Source organism: Pogona vitticeps, chromosome 4 (assembly GCF_051106095.1).
Source record: "Pogona vitticeps strain Pit_001003342236 chromosome 4, PviZW2.1, whole genome shotgun sequence".
Lineage (NCBI taxonomy): Eukaryota > Metazoa > Chordata > Lepidosauria > Squamata > Agamidae > Pogona > Pogona vitticeps.
The window spans coordinates 3625917-3653915 of record NC_135786.1 but is presented as its reverse complement, the minus strand read 5'-3'; the positions used below and the strand labels follow the sequence as shown (position 1 = coordinate 3653915).

At 52.4% G+C, this 27999-nt stretch overlaps 1 protein-coding gene across 5 annotated transcripts; it reads left to right on the top strand.

The window, feature by feature from the left end:
* The first annotated feature begins 1596 nt into the window (after positions 1–1596).
* Positions 1597–26244, top strand: HM13 (histocompatibility minor 13). 5 transcript variants are annotated; one of them, XR_012086087.2, is made up of 13 exons: positions 1597–1899; positions 5011–5109; positions 8454–8536; positions 9963–10051; positions 11429–11514; positions 11688–11813; positions 12627–12684; positions 14113–14196; positions 15610–15646; positions 15967–16069; positions 16960–17045; positions 21988–22201; positions 25556–26244. XR_012086087.2 is itself a non-coding variant. In XM_072996624.2 (12 exons), exons 1-12 carry the CDS (start codon positions 1612–1614, stop codon positions 25638–25640), a joined length of 1224 nt encoding a protein of 407 aa, XP_072852725.2. In that variant the 5' UTR covers positions 1597–1611; the 3' UTR covers positions 25641–26244. The 5 variants fall into 5 exon arrangements, 2 of the variants coding, with proteins under 2 accessions (XP_072852725.2, XP_072852724.2); XR_012086086.2 differs by having other exon boundaries at positions 11390–11514; XR_012086085.2 differs by having other exon boundaries at positions 11387–11514.
* Positions 26245–27999: the final 1755 nt, after the last annotated feature.

Genomic DNA, 27999 nt, shown 5'->3' with positions numbered 1-27999 from the left:
CCAATGAAGAGCAAGAGAAAGAAGTCATCCCGACTCATAACACCAGGGGAAAAGGATGGTAGATAGATAGCTGGTTTGGGGTGGCCTTTCTTGAGCTCACGATGAGCCACTCTGTGGGTTTGTGCTGCCCTCTAGCGGATTTGAGGCTTAACCAACATGGGCAAATGGTCCTGATCCGCATAAGCTAGCACATTGTGATTTTTTTTTTAGCAGTCTGGAAAGGTATTGCCTGCTTTTGCATTTATATTTTGTACTGACTGCACAGAGAACAAACCTATCCCTGTTGAAGGAAGTCAGCCCTGAGTGCTCACTGGAAGGACAGATCCTGAAGCTGAGGCTCCAGTACTTTGGCCATCTCATGAGAAGAACTCCCTGGAAAAGAACCTGATGTTGGGAAAGTTTGAAGGCAAGAGGAGAAGGGAAAGACAGAGGATGAGATGGATGGACAGGGTCACCGAAGCGACCAAACTGAATTTGGTACCAAACTCCAGGAGGCAGTGGAAGACAGGAGGGCAGGGCATGCTCTGGTCTGTGGGGTCACGAAGAGTCAGACATGACTTAACGACTAAACAACAATAAAATCAAAGAGTGGGACCAGGCAGGTTCCTTGCAGCCCTCTGAACACCACAAAGAGTCTGATTGCAGCTCACAGAGGCGTGCCCATGGCTGGTACCATGACATGGGGATGCTGCATGCATGGGGGCCTTTTATTTGCAGATCTAGCTGCGGGGCTTGGTGGAGAGATGGAAACCGCTGGATGAATGAGGTGTTTGGGGTGGGTGATCTTTCCAACCCGCTCTACGCTCTCCTCTGGCTTTTGACTTATTTGGGTGTGGGGTTACTGACCTTTTGCCCACTCCTTACAGACTGAGATTCCCCCCCTTCCCCTGAAAAGAGCAGCAAGATTGGAAAGCCTTGGGTGAGCCAAGCACCAACAGAACCAGAAGAAACGCCACCCTAACTCATCAAATTCCATTTCACACACCCCCACCAGAAGTTTTCCTCCTCTTTCTCCCCCCCCCCCCACGTGCCTAGACCATGCTGAGCTGCGCAGGTAACCAACTCCACCGAAATAACAACACAGGAGGCAGAGAAGGTGGTGGTGGGGAAAGATTATTTTGGAATCTCCCTGTGGTGCTTCTTTTCTTATTTTATTTTATTTTATTTTGCACACTGGCAGTATGGAAATCGGGGTGCAAAATTGCTCCAAAGAGCAGGAATGCAATTTGAGTAGTCTATTGACTAGATGGGCGGGATATAAATTCAATAAATAAATAAATTTGGGTGTGCAGCTACAGACTACTGTAATGGGTCAGCAGAGCGTGGAAGCGTTGCTTTTCCGGACTCCATGCTGGCTGGCTGGAGGGGGGGACTTGGCAGATTTCCTCCCCCCCCCCCCAAAAAAAGCCGCGCCTGCACAGCCCGCGGTCATTCCTCCTCCCCCCCCCCCCAGCTTGCCATCCCGCCTGGCCGGGCTGAGAGGCCTAGGCCTCCCGTGCGCCCCGCTCCCTAGCAACGGCGGCCAGGCTCCGTCGCTAGGGGGCGGGGCCCTGACTCTCTCCCCCCCTTCCACCACCGCCGTATCGCTTCGAGCCGCCGCGCCAGCCGCGCATGCGTCGCGGGGCACTTCCGGCTCTTAAGGGAACGTGTCCCTGGGTGCTGGCGAGGCTTTCGGCGGCCGGGCCGGAAGTGCGGACCGTGGTGGGGCCCCCAGCGGAGGAGGCCGAGGCGATGGAGCAGGCTGAGGCGTGCACCGGGAAGGGGGAGTCGGCTTCGGCCGGGGCGCGGCCCCCCGCCACCCCGGAAGGGGTCGCGCTGGCCTACGGCAGCCTGGTGGTGATGGCCCTGCTGCCCATTTTCTTCGGGGCGCTGCGCTCCGTCACCTGCGCGAAAGGGAAGGTGGGTCGCCGGGTGAGGTGGTTTGGGGGGGAAGGGGAAGGGGAGGATGGGGGGGCTGGCAAGCAAGCAAGGAAGCAGAGACACCCCCTCTACTCACTCTCCCCCCTCTTTGGTGGCCCTCCCCCACCTCCTCCCCGCGAATGAGCCGGCGGAACTCCCCGCCACCAGGAAAGCAGAGCGACGATGGAAAGGAAGGTTTGTTGGGACCGGCATGTCCCCCAAAGCACCCCCCCTCCTCGCCCACCCCACCCCACCCCCTGACAGCCGGCCTAGCGGAGGAATTTCTGGGCGCGATGGGGGAGCGATTTGCTTTCCCAGCTGCTTTGCGGAGCCTCTTTGGGCAGGGGCAGGCTATCCCTATTGGGGGTGGCCGTGCCTGAAGTGGCTCCCTCCCCCCTTTTTGCCCCGTGGGTGGCTTTGCCTTCTGATTTCTCCCCCCCCCCTCCAAAACCTTGCACCTGGAACCTCTGCGTCTGGTGTTGGGCATACAGTTTTTTTGGTTGATTTATTTATAATACCCCTGTGCCACTTCCCCCCCCACCACCAAAAAGGACCCAAGGTGTGTGCTTTTTTCTACCTTGGCCAAACTTGGGCTTCTGCCCGTCATGGGTGACCTTTTCCAAAGCACCCTGACCCCAAGCATCTTGTCCTCAACTTAGCCTCTGGAGGTAGGAAATATCATGATTTTAATTGCCCATCATGCATCCCCCGGGCATTTTCTTGGCAGAGTGAAATCCAAGCCTTCTCATGACCCTGTTCTGTATTTGTGCTTTTTTGCCCATGAAATGCGGGTAACTCCTGGATAGACTTTTTCTTTTCTTTTCTTTTTCTTCCAAGTTTAAGGAACAAGTAATTACCAGTATGATACGTTTGCCCTGTTTTTCCCAAAAAAACTTTTCCCACCCCTCCCCCACAGGGTTTGCAGGTGTGAACCACAAAAGACGCCCTTCTGGCTGACGTGTTAACGTGTAAATGGGTCAGAAAGGGAAGCAAGTCCCTCCTCTAGACACTGGCTCACTATCCTGAGCTGGAGGCGGTGGCCGATGCTCTCTGTTGCTTTCATAGAGGTCCAGTTTTCTGCAAATGATGCCAGGCCTTTTCTAGATGATTGTATTCTTTTTCCTACATGAAATGATGAGTATTGCATAAGCTGTGAATAAGGAAAAAGTACTCTCTGTTTGCTATGGAAGAACATGGGTTTGTGCACAGCCATTTTAAGACAAAAAATGCTACTTCTGTGTGATTTCGCTATGGTGTGTTAACGTTCTAAGCTGTTTTCTGTCTGCTGGTATAAAATAAACATGACCCCAGCAGTGACCGGACTTATGATGAGTGCAGAGATGGTGTAATTCAGCATGCTTGCAAATAAATGCATAAGTGTCTAGCTGGCCTGCCTAAATTTCTGGTTGGGAATATCTGAAATTGCAAGATTTTTACCCTGCCTTTCTCTTTAAAATGACCCAAACACTCAGAGACAAACCTGGTTTAGAAAGAATTGGTTCAAATTGGCAGTCTGGAAGAAAATTAGGGTCGGTCCTATTGGAACCGACTAAAGGATTTTTGCACTTTGCTGGCCGCCATCAAGACTGGTATAAGCAATGAGCAGTAAGCTCAATGAGGAGAGCGTCTGCTCCCACCTAGCTCTACTCATATCCCTCGATCTAGCCGGGCTGGGCTAGAAACCGGGCCTTGTCGGCGGTGGCCCCTCGCCCCCGGAACATCTTGCCCCCTGAGATTCGCTTGGCTCCCTTACTACTTTTTAAGAACAAGCTGAAGACTTGGTTCTTCAGGCAGGCCTTCCCCCCGCTTCCATCACTTAGTTCCCTGTGTTTTCCCCATCTTGGACTTTGCTTATTTCTCTTTTTATTGTCCGTTTTAATTCTTGCTTTATATTTCTTGGACTGTAAGCCGCCCAGAGTAGATTCGTTTGAATCTAGATGGGTGGGGTAAAACCCTAAATAAATAAATAAAATAAATGAAGACATTGGTTTGCTCTCAAATTTACAGCAGAAACACTTATTTCTTTCTTTGTTTCAGATGCATCACAATATTTATTTATTTATTAAAAATATTTTTGCCCCACTTTTCTCTTTAAAAAGGACCCACACAATACAGTGGTGCCTCGCTTAGCGACGTTAATCCGTTCCAGGAAAAATGTTGCTAAGTGATTTTTAAAAGCCTATAGAAACGCATTAAAACGCATTTAATGTGTTCCTATGGGCTTCAAAACTAACCTTATGCGAAGATCCTCCATAGGGGCAGCCGTTTTCGGTGCCTCTAAAGTGAGGACACACAGCGGGCGGCCATTTTGTTTTTCAAGCGGCCATTTTGAAACCGCCGATCAGCTGTTTAAAAAGGGTCACTTTGCCATGATCGCTTCCCCGCGATCATCGCAAAGCGGTTTTCCCCCATAGGGACGATCGCTGAGTGATCACTCTTGTGATGGCCAAAACCCCATCGCTAAGTGATTTCGTCGCTCAACTGAGCGATCGCTAAGCGAGGTACCACTGTATTAAAAGCTACATTCAGATTTTCAAGAATAGATAAAATCATGTTAAAAATGTTAGTTAAACCATTTACAAAAACAGATTCTGAAGCAACAAAATATAGATCATCCCATTTATTGTTTCCTAGATAGCCAGTCAAAGCCTGTCTGAAGAGAAAGGTCTTTGCCCGCTTGCAGAAGGACAGCAAAGATGGGGCCAGCCGGGTCCCCTTACAATTAACAAATACAGTGTAATGAAAGCACATAAATGACCATTCGGGCTGTCATTCCATCACCTCTGCATTTTGATGCAGAAGACAATTTGTTCTGTAGAAAGAATAACTTTGAAATGGAACAGTAGCAGGGACCTAGCAGTGCAAACACAGTTATGTGTTCAAACAGCCAGCCTTCTTGGGAACAATAAAAGCTGGTGTGGACAGGTGGGTGAGCCATCTGCCCCATGCCATGATGCTTTTATTTCCAGTGGGGGGAATAAAGGATAGACCTTCAAGCGCTGTGCAGGGGACTTGGGGGGGGTGTCTCTCCATTTATCCTGGGCCAGATATGTTTTGGACATTACCTAACTGAAGCAAAGGGACTAACCTCTGGCTACACTTCTCCTCTAGAATGCTTCAGATATGCCGGAGACCATTACCAGCCGAGACGCTGCCCGTTTCCCTATCGTTGCTAGCTGCACACTCTTCGGCCTTTATCTCTTCTTCAAAGTAAGTGAAACTACTGAGGATTTTGTTTTACCCTGTTGCATAACTGAATTGAACTGACAACATTTATCCTTACATACGAAAGAGTGCTGCCCTTTTTTGGATAGGAAAGGGTGCAAAAATGTTCCTGATGGTCCGTTTGCAATAACTGACCAGCCAGACGTGATGCCTTCTAGGAACTAGGGGTCCCCTAGACATTGCGATAGTAAGTTACAGGGGGGGGTGCTGAACTCTATCTGATGGCATTACTCACTCTTCCCCTTTTTGTGTGTGTTTAAGCAAGTGTCTTGTTCCATTCCTATCACATAAAGGATGCCTAATCGCAATCAGCGTAACATATTTACATATTTTTGGCTGGTTTCAGTTCAGTTCGTTATTTTTAGCCCACTTTGCTACTCAGAAATAGAAGGGAGAAGCAGGTTGCATGATCAATGAAACACAGTATTGAAAACAGAATAATACTGAAGCAATAAAGCAGGAGTGTCAGACTATCACATGAGACAGCAGGAGAGCTTTTTAAAATGGTAAGGGTAGCAATCTCTCTTTCCCCCCCCTTTTTGCCCTGTGCTCCAGCCAGACACAGTTGCACCCAGGACTGTTTTCAGGTTAAGCTAGGGGCCGCATAACAGAGAGGATAAAGCTGGCCTTCCCCTTCCCCCCCAAACAGTCTAGGCCTAGTTTCCACTCCGCTGATTGCATCCTGGACAGGTCATGTTGGGGTTTATGTGCTGGGCCCCTTAGAGGTCTCCAGGTACGGGAAGCAAGTTCATACAGTTGTGCCAAAAACAGTTGTCTTCCATCCAGAGGTAGTGTTTTTGGCTGTGGTTCTCATTGGTGCAAAGCTTCTCCCCTTTCACAGTCTCTGGCAGTACGAGAGCTGGCATCTACGGCCTGAGATCCTGGCAGTAACAGCAGTGAACGGAACAAAATCCTGGAAAGGTTTTTTCCCCCACTCTGAAACAATGGCTATTTAGGACAGGTTCGCACAACCTCTTACCTGAGCTATTAAGAACCTGGAAAGGTACTCAAATACAAGATCATTTTATTATATATTAAATCAGTTGCTGTTTAACTAAAAGGTTTTCATGCTTCTGATTTGCCAACTGGGGGCAGCTGGCAGTTGCGGTCTGTACTAGCAAAATGGTCCTAACTGGCAAATGGTGTTTCCTGGGTGATGTTTATTCACCAAATGGCATTTGTGCCCTCAATGTTTTGACAAGCTGTACCTGAGCTTGGGAGGATATCTGTGAAGATTCTCAGTCCTCCAGGTGAGGTTATCTGGAAGTCGACACTTGGCCACTGGGCTTCTTTCTTGTTAGGTTGAGAGGTTTCGCTTCTCCTCCAAGCAGCTGCTTCAGTGAGCTTGGGAGAGTCAAAAGCTTCTGCCTTCAAAGACCCAACTGCAAAGGGGATCAAGTAGACCAAGAACTGTTGGTTGTAATTCTTATATTAGGAAGCATTTATTATAGTCACCTACAGTCCTTTGGTTTCCTTGCCAGCATGCCATATAATATTTGGAAACTGGGACAGGAACCAGAGGGAACAGTGAGAAAAATCCAGGTGAAAAATGCTATGAAAAGATTGGGAGAGAGGAACATGAGTTGCGGATTGGTTGGGATGGTTGCATGCAGGTTTTGGAAAACCGCTCCCAGTATGCCCAGTCAGCCTGTCTGTGCCCCCCTAATGGTAGGGGTTCTTAGAGTTATAATCCCCAAAGATAACTTTTCCAAGCTCTGCACACAGAAGTGGCAGAGTCTTGGCCAATTGTCAGTCTGAAAAAGCTCGAGTCTGAAACCGTTGACTGTTTCTTAAGAAGTGTGTTGCTTTTTTTTTTTTCCAAGACGAGCCCCCTTCTCAATGATCTCGATCGGCCGTCTGAGACACGTTTTGAAATTTCCTGACACAGACTCGATGGGTGTAAAGCAGGGGAGCCGATGGCGATGCAGCAGCCCGGCTCTTCGGTTGTTGATCCCCTGCTGAGTTCCTCCGTGTCCTGTTCCCCTATTCAGGGGCAAGTTCCAAGAACGGTGGGCTCGGAATCTTGGAACAGCTGCTTTAAGGCAAGAGGAAATCACTCCACGGATGGAAGGGATGTTCCCTATCTCCGTGGTGACTAATCCGCCCCTCTTGCTGTGCCTGGCAAATGGGGGCCTGTCATGTGGAGCAGGCTGCAAGTTGCTTCTCTACTGTTTCCGGAAGGGGTCTTGCTTCTACATAGGCATCAAGGCCCGCTCCGCTGGGTGGGGGACTTAAGGAGCTCCGACTCCCCACCATGGATGTAAAGGCACCCTGTGCAGGCTCGAATGAACAGAACGAACGTGAAGGCTCAGTCCTGTGTATATTTGTTTAGAAACAGGTCACCCTGATTTCATGGGAAGGTCCTCCGAAAGAAGGGGTGCCTAAAGTTGCAGGTGCACCACCATGGCTGAATCCCGTAAGGATGTCCGATTTCTCCTTCCTTTGGTTTTCCCAAATTTCAAAGCTGCTTTTTTATTTTGTGGTTTGTCTGCATAATTGAAGTTTGTAAGCACCGGATAAGTCTCTGCTGTTAGCCCAATGCTGTTCTATGGCCACTCTTAGCAGCCTCGCGCTGGAGAGGTGAGGTGGAGGGGTTTCTGTTCGATTCATCTCCCCCCCCCCCCGAATAGAATACACGTTTCCTGAAAAATTCAATAACGCCCATCCTGCTTCAGCCACAAACTATACCTTTTCTTGCTCCCAAAACTGTTATTTGGAGAGAAAGTGACCCTGGTTTTGAATCCGGGGCTGGCACTGAGACTCAAACAGAGGCTACCCTGCCCTGCTGATGCAAGTATTTAAGCCCTTATTTTGCTGGTCATTCATTTTTCACATTATTCCTTTTTTTTGCATTTGATATACATTATTGAGTTGGAAGAGGCCTATAAGGCCATTGAGTCCGACCTCCTGCTCAGTGCAGGGATCCAAATCAAAACAGATCGGACAGAGGGTTGTACAATTTTCTCTTAAACGCCTCCAGCGCTGGAGCACTCGACACATCCCAAGATCATGGGATTCTGTTGTCATACTGCTCTAACATTTAAGTTAGATATTCAGCCTAAATCTGGCTTCCTGTATAAAAACAGATTCTGCCCGGTAGATGATAAAGCATTCTGGCAAATGGTCTCATTTAACCGAAGCTTTCGTTTCTTTCTCATTTTGTTTTTTCTCTCAGAACTGGAAAATGGTTTTCTTAAAATAGGTGACTTCACTGATGAGAATGAGAGTTTAAAAAAATGCTAATTGCACTTCCATATTTTTTCTTGGTGTGTTATTGCACAGTTAGGAAACAGGATGTTTAGCGAGAACTGGTTTGTCTTGTCTTCTAGATCTTCTCTCAAGAATACATCAACCTGCTGCTCTCCATGTATTTCTTTGTCCTGGGGATCCTTGCCCTTTCTCACACCATCAGGTAAAGGAGCAAGAAAAGTTTTAATTGTTTGATTGCTATGTGCTGTGATTGTGTCTTTTAAAAAACACATGTTCTTGACAACTGAGCTGCAAGAGAACCATTCAGAGTGAAGGACCATTGTTGCTGAAAGTTTTGCAAAACCAGGACGAGAAGGTGGCTTCCTGTCATGTGATCGGGATCCATCCAGAGCAGTTCGCAGCCCTTCTCTGAGCTGATTCCTCCCCTTAGAGCCGTTCCCTCTTTCCCCTCTGTATTGGCAGGTACCAGTTTCTTAACATGCCCTTGTACAGAAAATTAGCTTTGGGAGGCAGTGACAGATTTTACTTTCTTGGGCTCCATGATCTCTGCAGGTGGTGACAGCAGCCACAAAATTAAAAGACGCCTGCTTCTTGGGAGGAAAGCGATGACAAACCTGGACAGCATCTTAAAAAGCAGAGACACCACCTTGCCAACAAAAGTCTGCATAGTCAAAGCTATGGTTTTTCCAGTAGCAATGTATGGAAGTGACAGCTTGGACCATAAAGAAGGCCGACCACCGAAGAATTGATGCCTTTGAATTGTGGTGCTGGAGGAGGCTCTTGAGAGTCCCCTTGACTGCAAGGAGAACAAACCTATCCATTCTGAAGGAAATCAACCCTGAATGGTCCCTGGAAGGACAGATCCTGAAGCTGAGGCTCCAATACTTTGGCCATCTCATGAGAAGAGAAGACTCCCTGGAAAAGACCCTGATGTTGGGAAAGAGTGAAGGCAAGAGGAAAAGGGGATGACAGAGGACGAGATGGTTGGACAGTGTCATCAAAGCAACCAACATGAATTTGACCCAGCTCCGGGAGGCAGTGGAAGACAGGAGGGCCTGGCGTGCTCTGATCCATGGGGTCACGAAGAGTCGGACATGACTTAATGACTAAATAACAACAAGCTAAAAAAAAAAAAACAGAAGGCCACAGATGAGTGGGTTCTGGCTGCCAGTTCCCCTCCTCATAGGCTTTACCATTTCTTGCATAAAGGAGGCACGGCGTAACTGATCAGTTGGCTTTGTGCACACTCCATGGAAAATAAGTCTACACTAGTTGTAGGTTTAATATTAAATGTGGCTTTATTCTGTTCCCAAGCTTGGTATGTGAAAAGGTACATAAAGCTGACGTCTACGCAACGTCCCTCCTCCCACGCCTCGTTTTTGTCCCTGCCAAAGGGGACATATCCGTGTGCCTGGATTTCTGCTGGATGTGTGTGCATTCCGTCCCAGCCCTGTTGCAAATGCTTTTGTTGGAGCACCCCTGTTTGAGCTAAACTTGGGGTGAGCCGCAGAGCTTACCTCTCCCTGACGCAGCGCCTTCCCCTTCTCTTTCTGTGATTCTTACTTGCATTTGTTTACGGAGTGGACTTGTTTCCTTCTGATTTCCTCTCCCCTCCCTTTGCGTTTCAGCCCCATGATGAACAAGCTCTTCCCAGCCAATTTCCCCAACAAACAGTACCAGCTCCTCTTTACTCAAGGCTCTGGGGAATCTAAGGAAGGTAAGTCAGCTTAGCATGCCCTTGGGTCTTGTGCTGGGTGGATTTTCTCTATGGGTCCGCGCTCCCCTTTCCCCGAGCCCTGATTGCTCGTCTTCTCCAACTGAATACAGTTTTCCAGCCCAACAGGAAGCATTGTGCCTGGGCAGGCTGGTTGTGAGTGCCCTCTTCCGGAGGGCTGGTACCTCGGCTGAAGCCTTGCCTTTCTCTTGGCAGACAGAGTGTGCGTGCGTGGGCATCCTGCCAGGGAGGAAACCTTAAAGGGACAGACCTTGTGGCATTAAGCCCAGCATCTTCCCATCTCTCCTGGGCACGATGCTGGCTTTGGCACACCAGCTGCAGACATCACAGGGCTCTTGGAGGAAGCTCTGCTCTCCCTGGGTGGCGCTCGGTTGAGGGGCGACTCCTAGGCACGAGGTCCCATAAGGCTTGGGGGCTCTCAAGTTCTTCCGCCCTGCGTGCACCAGGGGCCTCCTTTGCTGGCGTCGTGCGTTCCTGTTCCTCCGAGTTCTGTGTCCAAAACTTTGACTGATCCTTTGGCCAGGATGCTGAAAACTCCTTGGTCATTTTCCTTGTTGTTTATTCAGTTCGGCAAAGTAGGATCTGCTGAGCATTTCCCTCTTCCTTTTAACGAGCTCGGTGTCCTGAAACACTGGCAGGTGCCCTGGTGTCTCTGTCTCCCTTCTCTTCTCATTGCCTCTTGCTGTCGTGTGTGTGTGTGTGTGTGTGTGTGTGTGTGTGTATGTGTATGTGTATGTGTATGCCAGATGTTGGTGCCAGCCATGTACAGCTTCAGCATGTGACCAAACCCAGGAGCAATGTGGGTGCTTGCCACTGGGACTGCAGCATGCCTACGCAACAGAGGAGCCCCCAAACAAAATGCAGCCCATAACAGCCTTGGTGAACCGTCAAAACGTGGGGTGGGGGGGAGGCTTTCAGAGAGCCACACATGTCTGAACTCCGCTTGGTAGCTCCCCAGGTGTTCGAAGGGGCTGCAGTCTACAGTAGGCGAACTGGGTGAGGAAGACCAGGACCAGAGCCGAGAGAGAGTAGCATGGCTTGATTTGGAGGGGCTGAAAAAATGCAGGAGGGAAAGAACGGGATTGGCTTCTTTACACCTTGTGTTGGGAAAACAATGTCATTTGTTGCTTGAATAGGCCATGCTGGCTGTCGACTCGTATGGCTCTAAAAACAGATGAAAGATTTGTGGAGACTCCGGGGTGGGGGGGGTGGGCCTGGGTTGGGCATCGGCGGCTTCTTGCCAACTCGGTTGTGTGTGCCCCTTCTCCTTTTCCCTTTGCTGGGCAACGCGGTCCTGACTCTTCCTTTGTATTAAAGAAGCTGCTAAAGATGACAGCCCCGGGGTGGCTTTTGTTGCAGAGATTGTGAACTATGAATTCGACACGAAGGACCTGGTGTGCTTGGCCATGAGCAGTGTGGTTGGCGTCTGGTATCTGCTGAGGAAGGTAAGGCAGGAGGTGCCCCTGGGCACGCTGGGGCCGCCTGGCCGAGAGACGGGCTGCCAGGCCCGGAAAGTCGGCTCACGGGCCTGCCTTTCGGGGCTTAGAGGGCGCGGAGGGCATTGCCGTTGAGAGGGTGCTGAAATGTGCTTTTTCCTTCCTTCCACCCGTCTGCCCAGCACTGGATTGCCAACAACCTCTTTGGCCTGGCCTTCTCTCTCAACGGGGTGGAGCTCCTACACTTGAATAACGTCAGCACGGGATGTATTCTCCTTGGTGGCCTCTTCATTTACGACGTCTTCTGGGTGAGAGCAGGTCTCCGCCTTGGCCATTGCTCTGCTGGTTCTTTGGCTGCTCCCCCTCCTCTGTGCAGGCTCTTACCTGCCTGCTGAAATGGAGGTGGAGGCAGGGACGCCTGTACATAGGGGGGTTGCGGGGAAATCATTGCTTCCCTGCCCCGGTGTTCCTGTTCTTTGGTCTATGCATCACGAGAAGAACCCACCTCCAGGCGCTTGCGTGTTTTCGGTTGGCGAATGTAAAGGAAATCTGGCGTGTGGAAGGTTGGCTTGGCAGAGGAAATGGGTGCAATGTAGAGTGGAGGTTTGGGAAGGGGCTGGGTGAAAAGGCCGGTGCCGAAGGTTTTGTGAGACGGATCATGCTGTGAGGAATATGAGTTAAGAAGGAAGAGCAAGACGATACCGCCACGGCTCTGATGAAAGCCCACTTCTGATGGCCTGGGGTTGGGTCTTTCTAGATAGCCAAGAGGGACGAGGGGACTGAGGACCAGAGAATGGTGGAGGCGAAGAGGAATAGGTGACTGGAGGAGCTACTGATGGGCTCAGCTTCCTGTTGCTGAAGCTGGCCAACGAGGATTTTGCTGTGCATTCATTATATTTAATGTGCCATTTTTACTGTTACCGCTAACCCTTTCGAGTAGATTGGGAGAAACATTTTGAAAGATGAGTTAAGAAACATAGGAACTCAAAGGGGGTTGGGTGGGTGGGTGTTGCAGCCTACCATTTTCCCAAGAGCGCGCCGTTTCCCTGAGAGTTGGCCGTAGCGGCAGGCGTGGCCCTCCGGGAGCTTTCCCCTCTGACGTTGCCCTCCTTTTCCCCCAGGTCTTTGGCACCAATGTGATGGTGACTGTGGCAAAGTCGTTTGAGGCACCCATCAAAGGTGAGTTGCTTTCTCCAGCTGCAGTCCTCTGGACGTGGGGCGGGCAGGGAAGGGCAGTGAAAACGGCAACCCAATGAATGTCTTTGCTTTAGCTGGTGCAGAATAATACTGCCCCTTGTCTTCTGGCCAGAGTGAGGCAGTAATATTCTGTTCAGCCAGGTCCGTAGCAACTTCATTGCTTCATTGGCAAGTTTCTGAACCCAATTCAAGGTGCTGGTTTTTCATAGCTGGGAGTATCTCACCCTTCAACTGCTTGGCTTTGCCTTTATTGGAGGAAGCTAAAATGGCGTCATGGCAGTATTAGCATCTGGAGTGACAGGGCATTCTTTAGAAGGTCAAAAGCTTTGTCTGCATTCCTGTCTCTTAGCCTTTATGGAAAATAAAAGACTCCTCTGAAGCTTCTCCGGGGGTGACTCCGTGGGCATTTTAGCCTGATGTTTGGTCTACTGCAGGGACAGGCTGTTGTTTCTCAAAGCCAGCAATTCGACATCTTTGCTTGAGCAAACCAACAGACCCTCAGCTCATTCCTACCTGTACCTTTCTGGCCCCTATCAGAGGCTTATTCTTTTTTTTGGTGCAAGTGGGATCACCCTGTTTTGGTTCATTTCCAACTCATGCAATTGCTAGAAACAAATCAAGGTGAGCCAGCACCTTGAGGTTTCCTGCTTCAGTTTGTTGGCTGGTTTCAATTTCCCCATATCATTAGTGGTTTGAACAGACAGTTTAACCACTTAACGATGTGGGGTTAACCAGGAGATTTTTGTTGTTGTTGCTCATGGCACAGAAATAGGAGCCAATTAAAAAAAAGCTGGCTAGGGCAGCACTGATTTTTATATGCTTTAGAGGAACTAGAAGAATATTGAAGCTTCCTTCCAAAAGTGGCAGCGAGTAAAGGGGGGATTTATTTTCATTTCTTTACAGCTTTTCTTTCTCTGACAACGCAAACTCACTTCCTGGATTGTAAAGAAAATAAATAAAAATTCCCCCACTTTGTCGCTTCCTGCTTCCTTCAGTATCTGAAAGGAAGCCTTCGATTTTTCAATCTTCTTTAAAAAGTACAGAGGACCAAACCCCAGGTTGCTGTGCCATGTGGGTCTAAAGATCACATCACACATGGCCTATGGGATCTCCACCTGACCTTAAGTGACCCTATTTAGCCGGAACTGACCCTCTCTAGCCAAGCTGCGTAGCCCTAAGTGAGCAGCAGTGGGTTGGTCTGTTGACACTGTTGATTGTTAGATGTTCTTTAGTTCTAATTGGAAATCATTTTAATAATGATGTAATATGTTCTCGTTAAAGCTGCCTTCTACAGTGGGAAGGGCAAGGTGTGAATCTGTGTTGGAGTTGATTAAGACTTGACTTTGAAGGTTAACATGGCTCTCCTCTAGTGGGTATCGATTGTCTTTTCCTCTCTTGCTTTTTTGTCAGTGGTTTTCCCCCAAGATCTGCTCGAGAGGGGCTTGGAAGCTGACCACTTCGCCATGCTGGGCTTGGGGGATATTGTTATCCCAGGTAAGCAAGGATGGACTGTGCGAATACCACAGTTCTGCTGGAAAGGTCCTCGGGTGGCTGGCTGGCTGGTTGGGGTGCTTTTGATTCTGGGATGGAAAATGATGCCTTTCTGATCCTCTGAAGCAGAAGAAAGGAAGGACAGAAATGCAGGCAGGAGGAAGTGGGTGAAAGCCAAAGGAGGTTGATGGCTGCTGTTAAATCTTTCATTTCCCCCATCACCCTACTTGTCTGGAATCGTCCAGTCTGTCTTCATTGAGATTACCAGCACAAAGTATACTCGGCCTTACATTTATTTGATGTGTTTCTGAATTTGTTCCTCCACTCAGTGGCTACTCAAGCCTTTTTTTTTTTTTTTACAATGAAAACCATAGAAGTTGTAAAATATAACAGTTTACAAAACCAAATAAAAACACAGAAACTAAGCAGCTTAAAATGAAACACTGGGATCGTCTTAAAATGGAGGTGTGACTTGTACCCTGAGCCATGGACGGGAGAAGACCGTTTCTGCCGCCCATCTCAATCAGGGATGACTCTCAAGATGTTTCTGGACAGCAGCCTCCAGCTCTCATCCCCATGGGAATTGTTGTCCAGTGACTAATCGAGCAGCCATTCTCAACCTTTTATTTATTTATTTATTTTTGGGTCATGGCTATGAACGCAGTATGAAAGAAATATAATCCAAATCAGGATCGTATCAATTGCATAATGAATCTGATAGCGGCGTGTGTGAAGGAACAGCTTCCAGTCTGTGGCCCCCTTCCAAGGGGACCCTATGAGCCCCACTGAGAATGGCTGGATCTAGAGAGCTGCATATTCTACAGCCCTGGTCTGAAGACCAATGATGGCCAGGGGGCAACCTCGCTTTGCCCCGAGCACCAGATGTTCGCAGCCAGGGTGTGGCTGCCCCAATGGGGCCCCCGGGCCTGAGTCTCCCTCCTTCGCAACTCCCTTCTCCGGAAACGGGACGCTGGGTCAGGACCCAGTGGTGGACGTCCCCTGGCCTGATGCCTTCCAGGGAGGCGTGACTCCTCAGATCTCGGCCCTCCGTGGCGGTTGCCCCCAACTTGGTTCAAGAACTACGAACAGTGTGGGCGTAGAATTATTTTGGCACAACAGCTGACCGGGGGGGGGACATCTGTGACCCACAATCTGTTCCCTCCAGGGATTCCACGGAGGACCTGCAAGTATTATCTCCAGCCACAAGAGGGAGGTGCAGCCTTTTAAGTGCTTTGGAGAATAGCATCCTCTCCCCCCCCCCACATACACACACACCTCCAGGGCTGCTTGCTGGAAATCTTGCACCGTCTGAGCAAGTAGGTCCTAAGCACCAAGAAGGAATAAAAGAAGGCTGGTCTGCTTACACAAGGCCCCTTTTCCGTTATTGTCATCCTAATATTGACTTTTTGTTCCTAGGAATTTTCATTGCCCTACTGTTGCGTTTTGACATCAGGTAAGTGCGTGTCTGGAAGGAGACCTGGGAGTTTCGGGGGGTGGGGAGGTGGGTGGGTGGCTTGGGTTTGCGAGCCGACAAGCTGAATTTGCAATACGGCAACATTGAGCGAGGGCGGAGTTTTGCTGAAACAGGCCTTTCCGATATTGAAAAATATCAGTGGCTGGGGGGGAGAGGAGGAGGAGGAGGGAAAAGCCTGATGAAGCTACTGTGGGGGGTGCACGTTCTCTGCAGGAGCAGCACTTGGGGGGGTGGGGGCAAGTAATGATCTTCTGGGTTCACTAACATTCCCTCTCCCCTCCATTCCCTCCCGCTCACAGCCTCAAGAAGAACACACACACCTACTTCTACGCCAGTTTTGTGGCTTACATCTTCGGCCTGGGCCTCACGATCTTCATCATGCACGTCTTCAAACACGCCCAGGTGAGCCACTGCCACGGCAAGCGGCCCAAGGCCACGTGGGCTTTATGGGTGGCGGGTGGTGGTGGTTCTGGACTGCAGGCCGTGGGACGCGGCTAATGCTGGGGATGGGCATTAAGGAGGAAAGGATGATCGCCCGAGGGTGTGATCCCATTTTTGGATTCCAAGTGCGCATCTTGGCTCCCGTCTCTGGAGTGTACAGCACGCAGCCCCAAAGCGACCCTGCGACACGTTGCGCAAAATCGCAAGCACCGGAACAACAAGCCAAATACCCCACTAAAACTCCCTTTTGACCAAAGGATTCGGACGCCTGCTTGAAAAGGAAGGTTTTTCTGTCCCAGCAGAAGGACAGTCTTGCCTCAGTGGGAAATGGGGTACGCCGTTTAGAAGCTGCCCCCGGAAAGGCCCCTCTCGCGTGTCCTTGGCAAACGTGCCTTACAAGTTGGGCAGATTCTGTGGGAAGAGACGGTCTTCCCGACAGCCCGGACGCAACAGGTCTGAGACTCTGTAGGTGACGACGTCACGGTGAACCCAGAAAGGGGCAGGACCCCTGCGCAGCTGTTGTAACGAGAGTGACATGATCCGTACGGCTGGGCCCGATCAGTAGTCTCCTCGCATCCGTTTGAGCCAGTTGTAAGTTTCTGACGGCCCCACATTTCAGCAGACTTGGCATCAGGAGCCATGGAGGCTACTACTGACCTGGAAGTCCAGAGTCCTGGCTGTGGAGGCAGAGGCTGATGGGACCTGGAGTTCCACAGCAGCCGGGGGCCCCTGGCTGCACGGCCGTGTTGCTCCTCGGCCCCCGTTCTGCTCCGTGTCCTCGCTTCTCTTGGCCCTGCCTCGGTCCCTTAGCCCTTCTCCGTAATGCCTTGTTTCCCCTCGTTCTTCCACAGCCTGCTCTGCTGTACCTGGTCCCCGCCTGCATCGGCTTCCCTCTCCTGGTCGCGCTGGTGAAGGGAGAAGTGGCGGAGATGTTCAGGTGAGAGCTCGGCGTTGGCTCTGTGGTCCCGTTGCTGGCCTGTGTGGCTAGTGGGGGAGCTGCCTGGACGGGACCAGAAAGGAGGACGGCTGCAGCTGCTGCTGCCCAGGGCCGGCTGAGATCGTTCCATTCACCCATCAGGACACGAATGGGGAGCCCTTCCTCTCCCCCCCCCTTTAGCTGAAGAGCCTGGTGGAGTTTCAGAGATGCGTGGGGGGGGGGCAGGTGCTGCTTGTGGGCAGGGCTGGATGCAAAAGGCCAGAAAGCTCTAGCATGGAGTTCTTGGGGGGGGCAGTAATTACCGTATTTTTCGCACCATAAGACGCACTTTTTTCCCACAAAACAGGGGGGTGGAAAGTCTGTGCGTCTTATGGAGCGAAGAAAACAGATTATATTTTCCTGTTTTCTTCTCCTAAAAAACTGGTGCGTCTTATGGAAAGGTGCGTCTTATGGAGCGAAAAATACGGTAAGGCTCGGGGGAGGCCTGTCCACCTTCTAGGAAGTTGGTTGACAACTCACTAAAGTGTTGTTGTCAGGAAGAGGGGTCTCTTCTGCCACCGGAGAAGCTGATGAGGACCGAATTCTGACATTCCCCTTGCCTCTGCTTCAGAGAGGGAGGGAGGCCTCCTGGAAGAGGCTGGACCCATTTTGCTGATGGTGTGGGGAGAAGCAGGCGGAGATGAGCCGTGCCTTCTCCTCTGGGTTTCTCCCTGGCGTCTGGATCGTGAGACGAAGCGGGTGTTCCATGGCACATGTTGGCGACCTCTGCTGACCCCCTGTGGGCCGTGGGCCGGCTGGATTTGCAGCAAAGCAGGAGCCCCTGGCGGTGGTGGTGGAGAGAAGGTGTGGGGGGTCTCTTAAAGCAGGAGGAGCACTTGGGGAGGGGGGGGGACATGAGCTGGCTGGGGTTAACACCCTGATCCTCAGAGAGTGGCGGATGGTTGAATAGGGAGCAGGGCTCCAATCTGGCCGAAGGAGTTGCGAAGGAGGAGGAGGAGGAGGAGGGGTACCTGGCCCTCCTGGCGAGGAGCCAGGCCCTGGGTCCATCTGAGCTGAGCCTTGCTAGCCGTAACTGGCATCAATGGCTATCTAGGGTTGTTGCCAGAATGCCTTCCTAGCCTAGCTTGGGGTTCCTGGGTGGTCTCTCTCATCCCAGGACTTAACTCGCAAAACCAGCTGCAGTGTGGCGTGTTCAGGTGGTTGGTGAATGGATGACAATATTAGCGAGTTGCTGGATCAATGGGGCGGCGGTGGGCTTTTTGAGATTTAACCTTTGCCTTTTTGAAAAAGTGCATTGAGGCAATAGAAGAGGGCCTCTGAACATGTGCAGAAGCCTTGCCAGCCCCCCACAGCTTATTTCCACATATCTTGCTCTAGAATGAAATTATTGCAGGCTGGGCAGGGGTGGTATAATGACCTCCAGGCTTATTCTGAGCACCACACCTCTCAGATGGTTAGCCCTTGGTGAGGAAGGGCTGGTGAGGAAGGGCCGTCCCCCCCCCAACCTCCCCAACCCCTTGATTCCCAAAGCTGCTGGATGAGTCTCTGTGCAAAGGGCAGCCGATCTTCGCAGCTCTGCCTGGTTGATCTCGGCTTTTGCATTCAAGCACTAGAACCGAAGAGGGTGGGTGGCCTGTAGCACATCCTTCTCTGGATTGGGACCCACCCACCCCATATCTGTTTTGAGGGAGCCACCCACTGCCTCCTCCCCCCCACCCCCACCCCCCCAGCTCGTGCTCTCCTTCTCTGGGGCAGAAGGAACCCATCCTGCTGTGAGCCAAGGAGAGCTGGAAGGAAGGAGCTTCCATGGGGCAGAGGGAAGGAGAGACAGGTGGAGGGGTGTTGCCCAGGTGACCTCCCTGCTGGCGGTTGGGGGATTCTGGGAGGTGAAGTCCGACCCATCGAGAAGGCCCCCAGTTCTCCAGATCCAAGGTTGAGTGTTGGGATTTAAGGAGCCGGTGCACGTTCTGCACCTTGGGAAGTGGTCTCAAGAGGGAGTTAAGCACCTGCAGGCTTTTCCTCAAGCTGGGGATGAAAGTGGAAACAACAACACCCCCCCCCCACACACACACACTTTTCCTGGAAATCCCAGGGGTTCTCTGTCTCTCCTTGTAGGCTTGATTGCTTGAAGAGGGTTTGAATCCTTCCCAGCTTTCACCCCGGGTGAGTTTAGGAGCACCTTGAAAGAGCTGTGGGATTTTGGGGGGGGGGCAGGAAGTGGGTGCACAGAAAAGCACCTCTGTTTGGCCCCCCCGGCGGAAGGCTCTCCCCCATCCCCACCCCCAGGAATGCAGGCAGGTGTCATGTGGTGTCGCTCGGCTCCTTTCCAGGTCCCTTTGATGCACAACCGTTTCCTGGGAGTGCTGACAGCGCGGATGGGGGATGACAGCCGGCCTCCCACCTCCCAGGCGCCCTGACCTTCACCCAGGTTGGGAGGGCACCTGTTCCCCCCCTCTCTTGGCCCTCTCGGGGAGGCTGGCACAGGCCATGAGCCTTTCCTGGTGGCTTCCTTATGTTGTTCTTGTTGTTTAGTCGTTAATTCCTGTCCGATTCTTCTTGACCCCGTGGACCAGAGCACGCCAGGTCCTCCTGTCTTCCACTGCCTCCCAGAGTCGGGTCAAATCCATGCTGGTAGCTTTGATGACCTTGTCCAACCATCTCGTCCTCCGTCGTCCCCTTCTCCTCTTGCCTTCACTCTTGCCCAACATCAGGGTGTTTTCCAGGGAGTCTTCTCTTCTCATGAGATGGCCAAAGGATTGGAGCCTCCGCTTCAGGATCTGTCCTTCCAGTGAGCACTCGTGGTTGAGGTTTCCTTATAGGTCCTGGGAATGGAAGCCGGGTTTGGGAGGAGAGAACATGGGAAGGGCTGCGCAACAACGGGAGTGGTGGTGGACCTTGCTGTCAACGGAGGGTCTTTTCTAATCCTGTGCACTGCAAAGATGGGCGCTGATGCTGTTGGAGGAGAGGAGGCTGCCCCCGGTTGGCCCTGCTACGGCATTCAGGCCCTGGCCCGATTGTATCGGCCGCTTTGGGCAGTGGTCGAGCCCTGAGGTGGAGGCTCTGTGGCTGCTTCGTGGCTGGCCTTTTCCTTTGGGCAGCAGAGGCACCGTCTCCTCTGTGGCTCAGTGGCCTCTCTTGCACATGCTTTGTCCATCGATAATAGGCATGGCCTTTTCCAAGGCAAGGCATCTCCGTTCCTGTCCTTAGGCAGGACATGACATTAAAACAGACGGAGCATGGTACGGAGGCAGTTTGTGGATCTGGACAATCATGAAGAAGTCGGCTCCTTTCAGAAACCAAAGCCAGCTTCTCTCCATCCTGGGACAGCCCCTCTCTCTCTGTATATTTTTTTTGTTCACCCAGAAGTTGCTGCCCTGGCACAGCTGGCAGGCATTCGGCTCCCTTGGGTGGCAGGGGGTCCCCATGGGGTGGCTTTCACAGAGCTGTCTTTGCGAAAGCTGGCTCCCAACCGTGGGGGGTGAGGGTGGGATGGCTTGGCTTGGGAGCTGCCTTCCTCCTCCAGCTGCAGGTCTTGCCCGTCCTTCCTGAGCTTCCCCTGCCATACGGAGCACGTTGCATGAGTGGGGCAAGTTCTGCCTCTGGAGAGGAGGAGGGTTCTTGCCAGGGTGCAAAAAATTCCTTTTCCCTCCCAGCAAATGATGTGGAAACGGGTTTCTTGCTGAAGGAGCAAGGAACCCACCTTTCCAACCCAGCTTGCCCCACTGGTTTGGGTTGCTGGAGTGTTGACAGGTGCCCTCCCTTTTCCCCTCCCTGTTTTGGCACCCAGGGGGATGGGGCTTCTTTACACGCCTGGATAGAGGATGATGCTGGGGGGTGGGGAGGCTAAAGGTCTAGTTTCGAGGCTTTGGGACCGTCCTGTGGTTTGGTTTTCTCTCTTGGCAGCTTTTCTTGGCTTTATGGTTTGATGCGGTGAGTCCCTCCCTCTCCCCTTACCCCCGGTTAAAGTTCTCTGTGGGGTCCCCATTGCTTGGGGTGAGGATCTGCAAAGCTGCCTCTAGATTTGCTGTATTTCTCCCCCTGCCGCTGACGGACCTGTCGCGCCAGTAGTCCAGACTTTGTCCAGACTGTTGTCGGTCCATGCAGAAGCCTTTCAGCTGGAGTCCCCCCCCTCCCTTTGTGGGAGTAGAGAAGCTGCACAGCCGGCCCTGGGCGGGGGGGGGGGGGTTCAGAGGCACCTGTTTCTTTCTGTGCCCGTGGCCAAGAGCCAGCTTCCCACCGTGGCCTCCTTGTGCATGCAAGTTTTTTTTTTTTCCTCAATCGGTTCATTTCCTTGATGGGGCTGCCTTGTCTCTGTGGTTCTCCTCCTCCTCATTTCCCCCTCGCAACGTCCCTGTGAGGCAACACTCGCGGCCGGCCACCTCATCACCTGCACGGCAGCGGTGGGTGGGATTTGAACGTACAGTAGTCCTCCCAAGTCCTTGGGCAGAGCTGGCTGCCGTCCTCCCCCCTGTGCTGATTCCTTGCTTATGGAATCTCCTTTTGCATTTTGTGCCGCTCTTAACAGAAAGACGTTTGGTGGGGGGGAGGTTAGACCAGGAAGGAAGCTGGACACCGCCTGCATGCAGGAAGAGCTGGGCAGAATCCCAGGGTCACAGCACCTTTGCTTGGCTGTCTGCCGCCCTCTTGTCCGTGCACTGACCTTGTGCACAGCCTAGCGGGGGACTCCACCTTGGGCTCCTAGTGTGCCCAGGCCAGCCAGTGTGCATCTTCACCCGGTGACTCTCCCCTCGGTCTGCCCTCTGAGCCCTTCCTTGGATGCTTCTCCCGATCTGCTTGACAGTGGGAGCAGGTGGAGCAACGGAGGCTGTGGCCATGGGCTTTGCCCCTCTCCTGCCACCATTCTTAAGCCTTTCTTCTTCTTTTTTCCACCCCTTTTCCTCTCCCGTCTCTCCGCCTTGTCTGTTTGTCTCTTTTCCTGCAGCTACGATTCTTCTGCCGAAATCTTGCCCCATACCCCAAGGCTCACCCATTTCCCTAGTGTCTCCGGCTCTCCATCCAGCCTCGCTGACTCCATGCAGCAGACGCTGTCCTGTTCCCATAGACGCCGGCCGCAAAACCCCAGCGCCATGTAGCTCTCTCGGGCCAGGCCCGCCCTGCCTGTCTGCCCGCCCGTCCGCCCGTGTGTCTCTAGCCAGGTAGGGGGGGAGAGCAGAGCTTTAGGCCTCAGTGACCCTTGCGGCGAGGGGAAGGATGGGGAGAGCATTTGTTAGCCCAGCTGAGGGGGGCAGAAACGGCATGCCGAAAAGGCAGGCGGGCGGGGGTGGGCTAGAGCCAGATGCTCAAACCTTGGGGGCCGGGGACCCATGCAAAGCACCCTCCTGTGTGCGGAGCTTGAGAACTTTTTGTCTCTCTGGCCTGTAGCTCCCAGAATCCATCCAGCCCTGTGGCTGGCTGGGGGATAATGGGTGTTGTAGTTCAAAGAGAGAACTTCCCCAAGCTGTAGAGCAGTGCTAATGGATCATAGGTAGAAGAGCAGCCTTGGAGGGGTGTGGCCAGTCAATATTTAATTTTTTTTTTAAGAGAAAGATTCACTTAGGTGGTGGGTTTTTTCCCCTTTGTTTTTGACCCTGTATGGGTTCCCTGACAAGCTTGTACGTTGAAACCAGTCTGATCTCAAAAGCTGAAAGGTAAAACAGGAAATGCTAGCAGACTCCAGTAACCTGGTTAAAAAATAAATAAATATCCGAGACCTACAAATCACAGGCTGTTGAGTCCTTTCTGACATATGGGAAACCTTTCCAAGGCATTCTAGGTTGAGAATGCTTAAAAGTGGCTTCTCTTCCCCTCTTCTGTGCCCGAGGCTGCACAGACTGCAACCAGGCTCCCCAAAGCACTTTGCTAACCTCTAACCAGGTACTGAGACCTGAACGTGTTCAGAAGTTGGCATGTTTTAAAATCTTCTCTAGAACAGAGCCCATTGATCTCTGAGCTTTGCTCTGTCTAAGGAGGGCTTCTGCAGAGAAAGTCTGCCCAAGAAGTCTCAGGAGCGCCAGCTTCTCCTCCAAGCGGCTTCAGTCACTGGGCCAAAAAACAGAAGCCCTCAGAGTGGGCGACCAGACTGGGAATCACACCCGAGCCAGGTGAAATATTTATTTCGTGTCCATGGCAGCCTGCCGTTCTCCCGATACGGAGACTGAAAGCATCTTGGACTGGTTTGCCCCGGGACCTCCTTGGGCAGAATTTGAGGAGGGGGTAGGTGGGCTTGCAGGCGAGAGAAGACCCTGCTCGCTGGTCGGTCCGTTAGTCTGTGGTCTTGGGTCTACCAAAGGGCAAGATCAAAACAGGAAGTTGTCTTCCCTACGCTTGGCGGTGTCTTGAAGAGTTACCAGGCAGCTTCCTCGCTCCCATCCGTGTCTCTCAACCTGTCGTCGCATCTCATTGGGACAATAGCAGCGCCCTGAAGCGAAAACAAAAGGCTGTCTCAGCCGGTGCCCTGCTTCCTCACGGTGGGCCAGCCAGAGGCTCTGGAAGTGGCACCCGCCCCTTCTTGCTCTGGTGTCCAGATCCGTGGGGTGTTTGCAGTAAAGGTAGAACCATAGATATGTGAAGTTTGGTGGGATCCCCGGGGGTCATTGAGTTCAAGCACCTGCCAGTCATGGACGTTTTCAGCCAGCGTGTTCCTGACCGGGGAGGGGGGCATCCAGGATCCATTATGGACAGCCTGCCTGCCTCCCCACCCCCAACAGGGACCTGCCTCCACCAGTAAAGTTCTCTAGTCATCGTTCCTTAGGAGGCTCCATCCTGCCAGAGCAGTGTTGCATCCTTAGAAAGAGCTGTTCTCTATGGAAGGACATTGGGAGAGGAAAATCTGCATGCCTGTTGCCCCCTCCCCCCGAGCTATTATTTTAGAGTGCTTTCTGTTGAACTGCCAGCCTGATGGGTGTATGGATCAGGGCCAGCTTGGCTTGGTGGCCCACAAGGCGGCTTTGTCTTTGGCTCAGCGGAATGAAATCCTAGACTTGCGGGCCTAGGTTTTTGCTTGGTTTTGCTCTCGTCGACTGCGTTGAGAACCACCACACCCACCACCACCCCATGGGCTGTCCAGAGTGGTGGGATGTGGAGCCTTTCTCGGCTCCATCTGGCTGCCAAATCTGTTGGGCTTGGCTGGTGGGCTTGATTTCCTGCACTGTTTTCTGCTGTGGAAGTGCCTGGGCTTCAGAGGCCACCTCTTTAAAGCAGTGGTCTCCAACCTTGGGCCTCCAGATGTTTTTGGACTACAGCTCCCAGAAGCCTTTGCCACCACCTCTGCTGGCCAGGATTTCTGGGAGTTGAAGTCCAAGAACATCTGGAGGCCCAAGGTTGGGGACCACTGCTTTAAAGAAGCCCTCCTCAGCTGGAGGGGAAGGGTCACAACCCACCCACCCCCGAGTCAGTGCAGGGTGGGGGCTTATGGGGGTTGCAGGGCTCACTGGGAGGGCCCCAGCTGTCTAGGCTGTGAGCGGAGGCTTATGCCTGTGCAGAATGTCGCAGTACCACTTTTTTTGGGGGGGGGGCTATCCGGAGCTGCCCCAAGGAATGGTGGCCACAAGGACGGTGGCCCGGCTCACAGCACCACCGGTCAGATCCGAGCTGAGATCTGTGGAAAGGGTGGAAGGTAAAAAGGCACCTTGAAAGGGCTGTGTCGTCTATGGGGCGAGAACAAAATGGCACCCCAGGAATTCACACGCCGCATCCCCCGCAAAAAACAAAACCCTTAGGCACCGGAGCCGGGTTTGGTGGCTGCTCGTTTCTGTCCACGCCTGCTGTGTATGGAGGCAAGGGAATGGGGTGAAATTGCAGTTATGACCCTTAAAAAGATGTAAGGAGACTTTGTGTGTGTGTGTGAGAGTGAGTGAGTGAGTGAGTGAGTGAGTGTGTTTAGAAAAATTTGTTGAGCCCCCCAAAGCCTGGGAGGGTGGCCTTTTTCAGCCCCTGTGCCTCTTATCGGTTCAGACTTGAGTCATAAGGCTCAGAAACGGAGAAGGGATCTTGGTTTGAAATGTGGACGTGGCTACCGGAACCGTGCGGATGCAGAAATTTCCATCCAACGTTTATTTATTTATTTTATTTATATCCCGCCTGTCTGGTCGAGCGGGGACCACTCTAGGCGGCTAACAATCATAAAATGATACAACAAAAATGTAAATAGACTGTTCTAGGTGATAAAAACACTACATTACGATACACAATACACCAAACAAAAAACAGTAAGAGAAGAAAGAAAGGGGGTCAGGAGTTACGTGATGGGAAGGCCTGCCGAAACATCCATGTCTTTAATTGCTTCTTAAAGGTGCCCAGCATGGGAGCCCCGTGAATCTCAGGAGGTCGATCCTGCCGGGATCCCACCACCTCTGCCACCCTATATGTGTGCGTCTGGGGGGGGGGCGCTTAGGATTTTCTGGGGCAGAGGAGAACGCCTGCCGCACAACGGCTGCTGGAGGGTGGGGCGTGCAGAATGGAGCTTTCTAATCTCCCTCCTCTCTCCCCCCCCCCATTTTCTCCCCCCCCAGCTACGAGGAGAACACCAACCCGAAGGAGGTGCCTGCCGTAGATGCCAAAGAAGGGAAGACGGAGCTGGAGAAGAAGGACAAGTGACCTTGGGCTGCTCAGCCGGGCTGGGCCAGGCCGGCTGCCCACCTCCACCCCCCGCCCTCCCCCAACGACCCACCCCCTGCATCGCCAGTGATTTTCGTTTTTGTTTTTTTTTTCATTTTCTTTTAAGTAACTGGATCCTGTAACGGCCACGTGTGTTTGTAGGTGTCCCCATCTGTCTGAATAGCCGGGGGGGGCGGAGGATGAGGGAAAGGGGAGTCGGGGGTGCCTTGAGAACCCCATCTCTGCCTGCGTGAGGCTCCACCCCCCCCGTTCGCCCAGGGAAGGGAAAAGATGGGGGGGCCCAAATGGGGCTCTCCGGCCCCTCCCCATCCGCACTGGACACCCACTCCCCTTTATTTCATTCATTATCTTGGTGGGATGAAGAAAATCCGGGTGGGGGGTTGGGGTCGCACTGGGGCTGATTTTTAAATTTTGTATTGTGGACTTGCTTCTTATCATATTAAATAAAAACGACTTCCTGAGGGACCCAGGGGGCTGGCTCTTTTCCGTGGCCTCTGGAGCGCCGTCGGCCGGCTTGTGGTCTAGGCTGCGCTTTTTACAGGGGCTTCGGAAGAGCCCCCCCGACGTGGAAGTTTGCAGCAGAGTGCGAGGTCTCTGTCTTCCCTTGTCAGCCGCCTCGTGTCTTCCTCCCATCTTCCCCCTCCCGCTCCTGCCAGGGAAAGCCCTTTGGAAGGGGAAGAGGCAGAACTGCTTGCACCGTGCCTTTGGGACCCTCCGTCAAGAGCAGAAGTGGGGCTTTTGGGGGGATTTGTGGGGGCCCACATTTTCCATCACAAACTGGGTGTCACTGGAAGTCCCACTATCCTTATTGTGGGGTTCCGAGGCCGGGCACCCCATTTGGTGACAAACTCACTGCTTTTGGAGGCCTCCAGGAGCAGACAGTATAAAGATGGTTGTGGGGTTTTTTCGGGCTCTTTGGCCGTGTTCTGAAGGTTGTTCTTCCTAACGTTTCGCCAGTCTCTGTGGCCATGGGCATCTTCAGAGGACAGCACTCTGTATAAAGTATAAAGATGATTTGTTTAAAGCAGGGGGTGTTTCGTGGCCACAGAAGCCGCTTTGAGGGGTTGCTGTTTGCTCTCTCCGAGCCTGGATGGGCAAATCGTGATCCCTCTGAGGTTGCCTCTTACCCTTGGCCCGTGTTGCTCCCAGTTCTTCGTGACCCTCTCAGGTAGCGGCAGCTTGCCAGGGTCTCACAGCTGGGAGAAAATGACTTCAGCCGTCGGTGGCAGACAAGCTGTGCCCTCCCTCCTCCCCCCACCCCAGGGTGCAAATGACGAGAGCTTTCCACAATCTGGAGCTTCCGGGATGTGTTTGACTACCACTTCCATAATGCTGCAACCAGCCAAGGAGAGCAGGGTGTGGGATCATGGGAGCTGTAGTCCCAATATATTTTGGCCCGGGGTGGGGGCAGCACATGCAGGATCCACGATGTCGAGAAAAACGGACATGCAATCTGTGGCACATCTGACGGGTGCCCGGTCGGGCGAACTTAAGATTGGTGAAGACTTTAATGTTTTACTTCATTCGTCCTCCCTGTTGCGTTCTGTATTGGGTCCACTAGATGGGGAGCCCTGCAGCTTTCCTCTCGGCCTCTGTGCAGGGCTTAGCACGCATGAGGGGCTCTTAGGTCCCATCCCACGGTTCCCTCTCGGGGACCCCGAATGGTCCATCCAGCCCTGCTGCTGGTTGGCCTGCCAGGAATCCCAGGACCAGCCGCTGGCATTTAAAGGATCTCTGAGCTGGTGGCAGGGAAAGCGCGTCCGCTTGGAATGGCTGTGAGACACAGAGCCGTGCATCCGGTACCCCAGAAGGCACAGCCTCTGGGCGTGATCGTCACTTTCTGAACGCTTTAAGAGGGAACTCCTGGTTCTGCAATTCCATCAAGTGCCAGTGAGTGGCTAAAGTTGACCCAGTTCCCCACAACGGAGTCTGCTCACGATAAATGGCCTGCAACCCACGCTTGACAAGAATACTGCCCTTCCCTGAGCCCGGGGTGGCCGCAGGCCTAGGCAGGCTTGCAAACAGCCCCACAATCACAACAACAGACCACGCAACATGGAGATGGAGGTGGGGTTCAAGCCCTGCTCCAAATCCAGAGGCCAGTTCTTGCACCCAACATCTGCTCTCGCAACACAACTACAGGACCCAACCGCGTCACACCAACCGACATCCTGGGTGCCTTTATGTGTTCCTCCGCTCTTGTGAGCGATCTCGTCCCACAATCTCCCTCGACACTCCACAAAGACAAACGGGACAATCTCTATGCAAAAGAAGGATTGCGCACATAAATTGGACATTGGAGGGAGCATCTGACTAAGACCTGTTTCAGAACATTGCA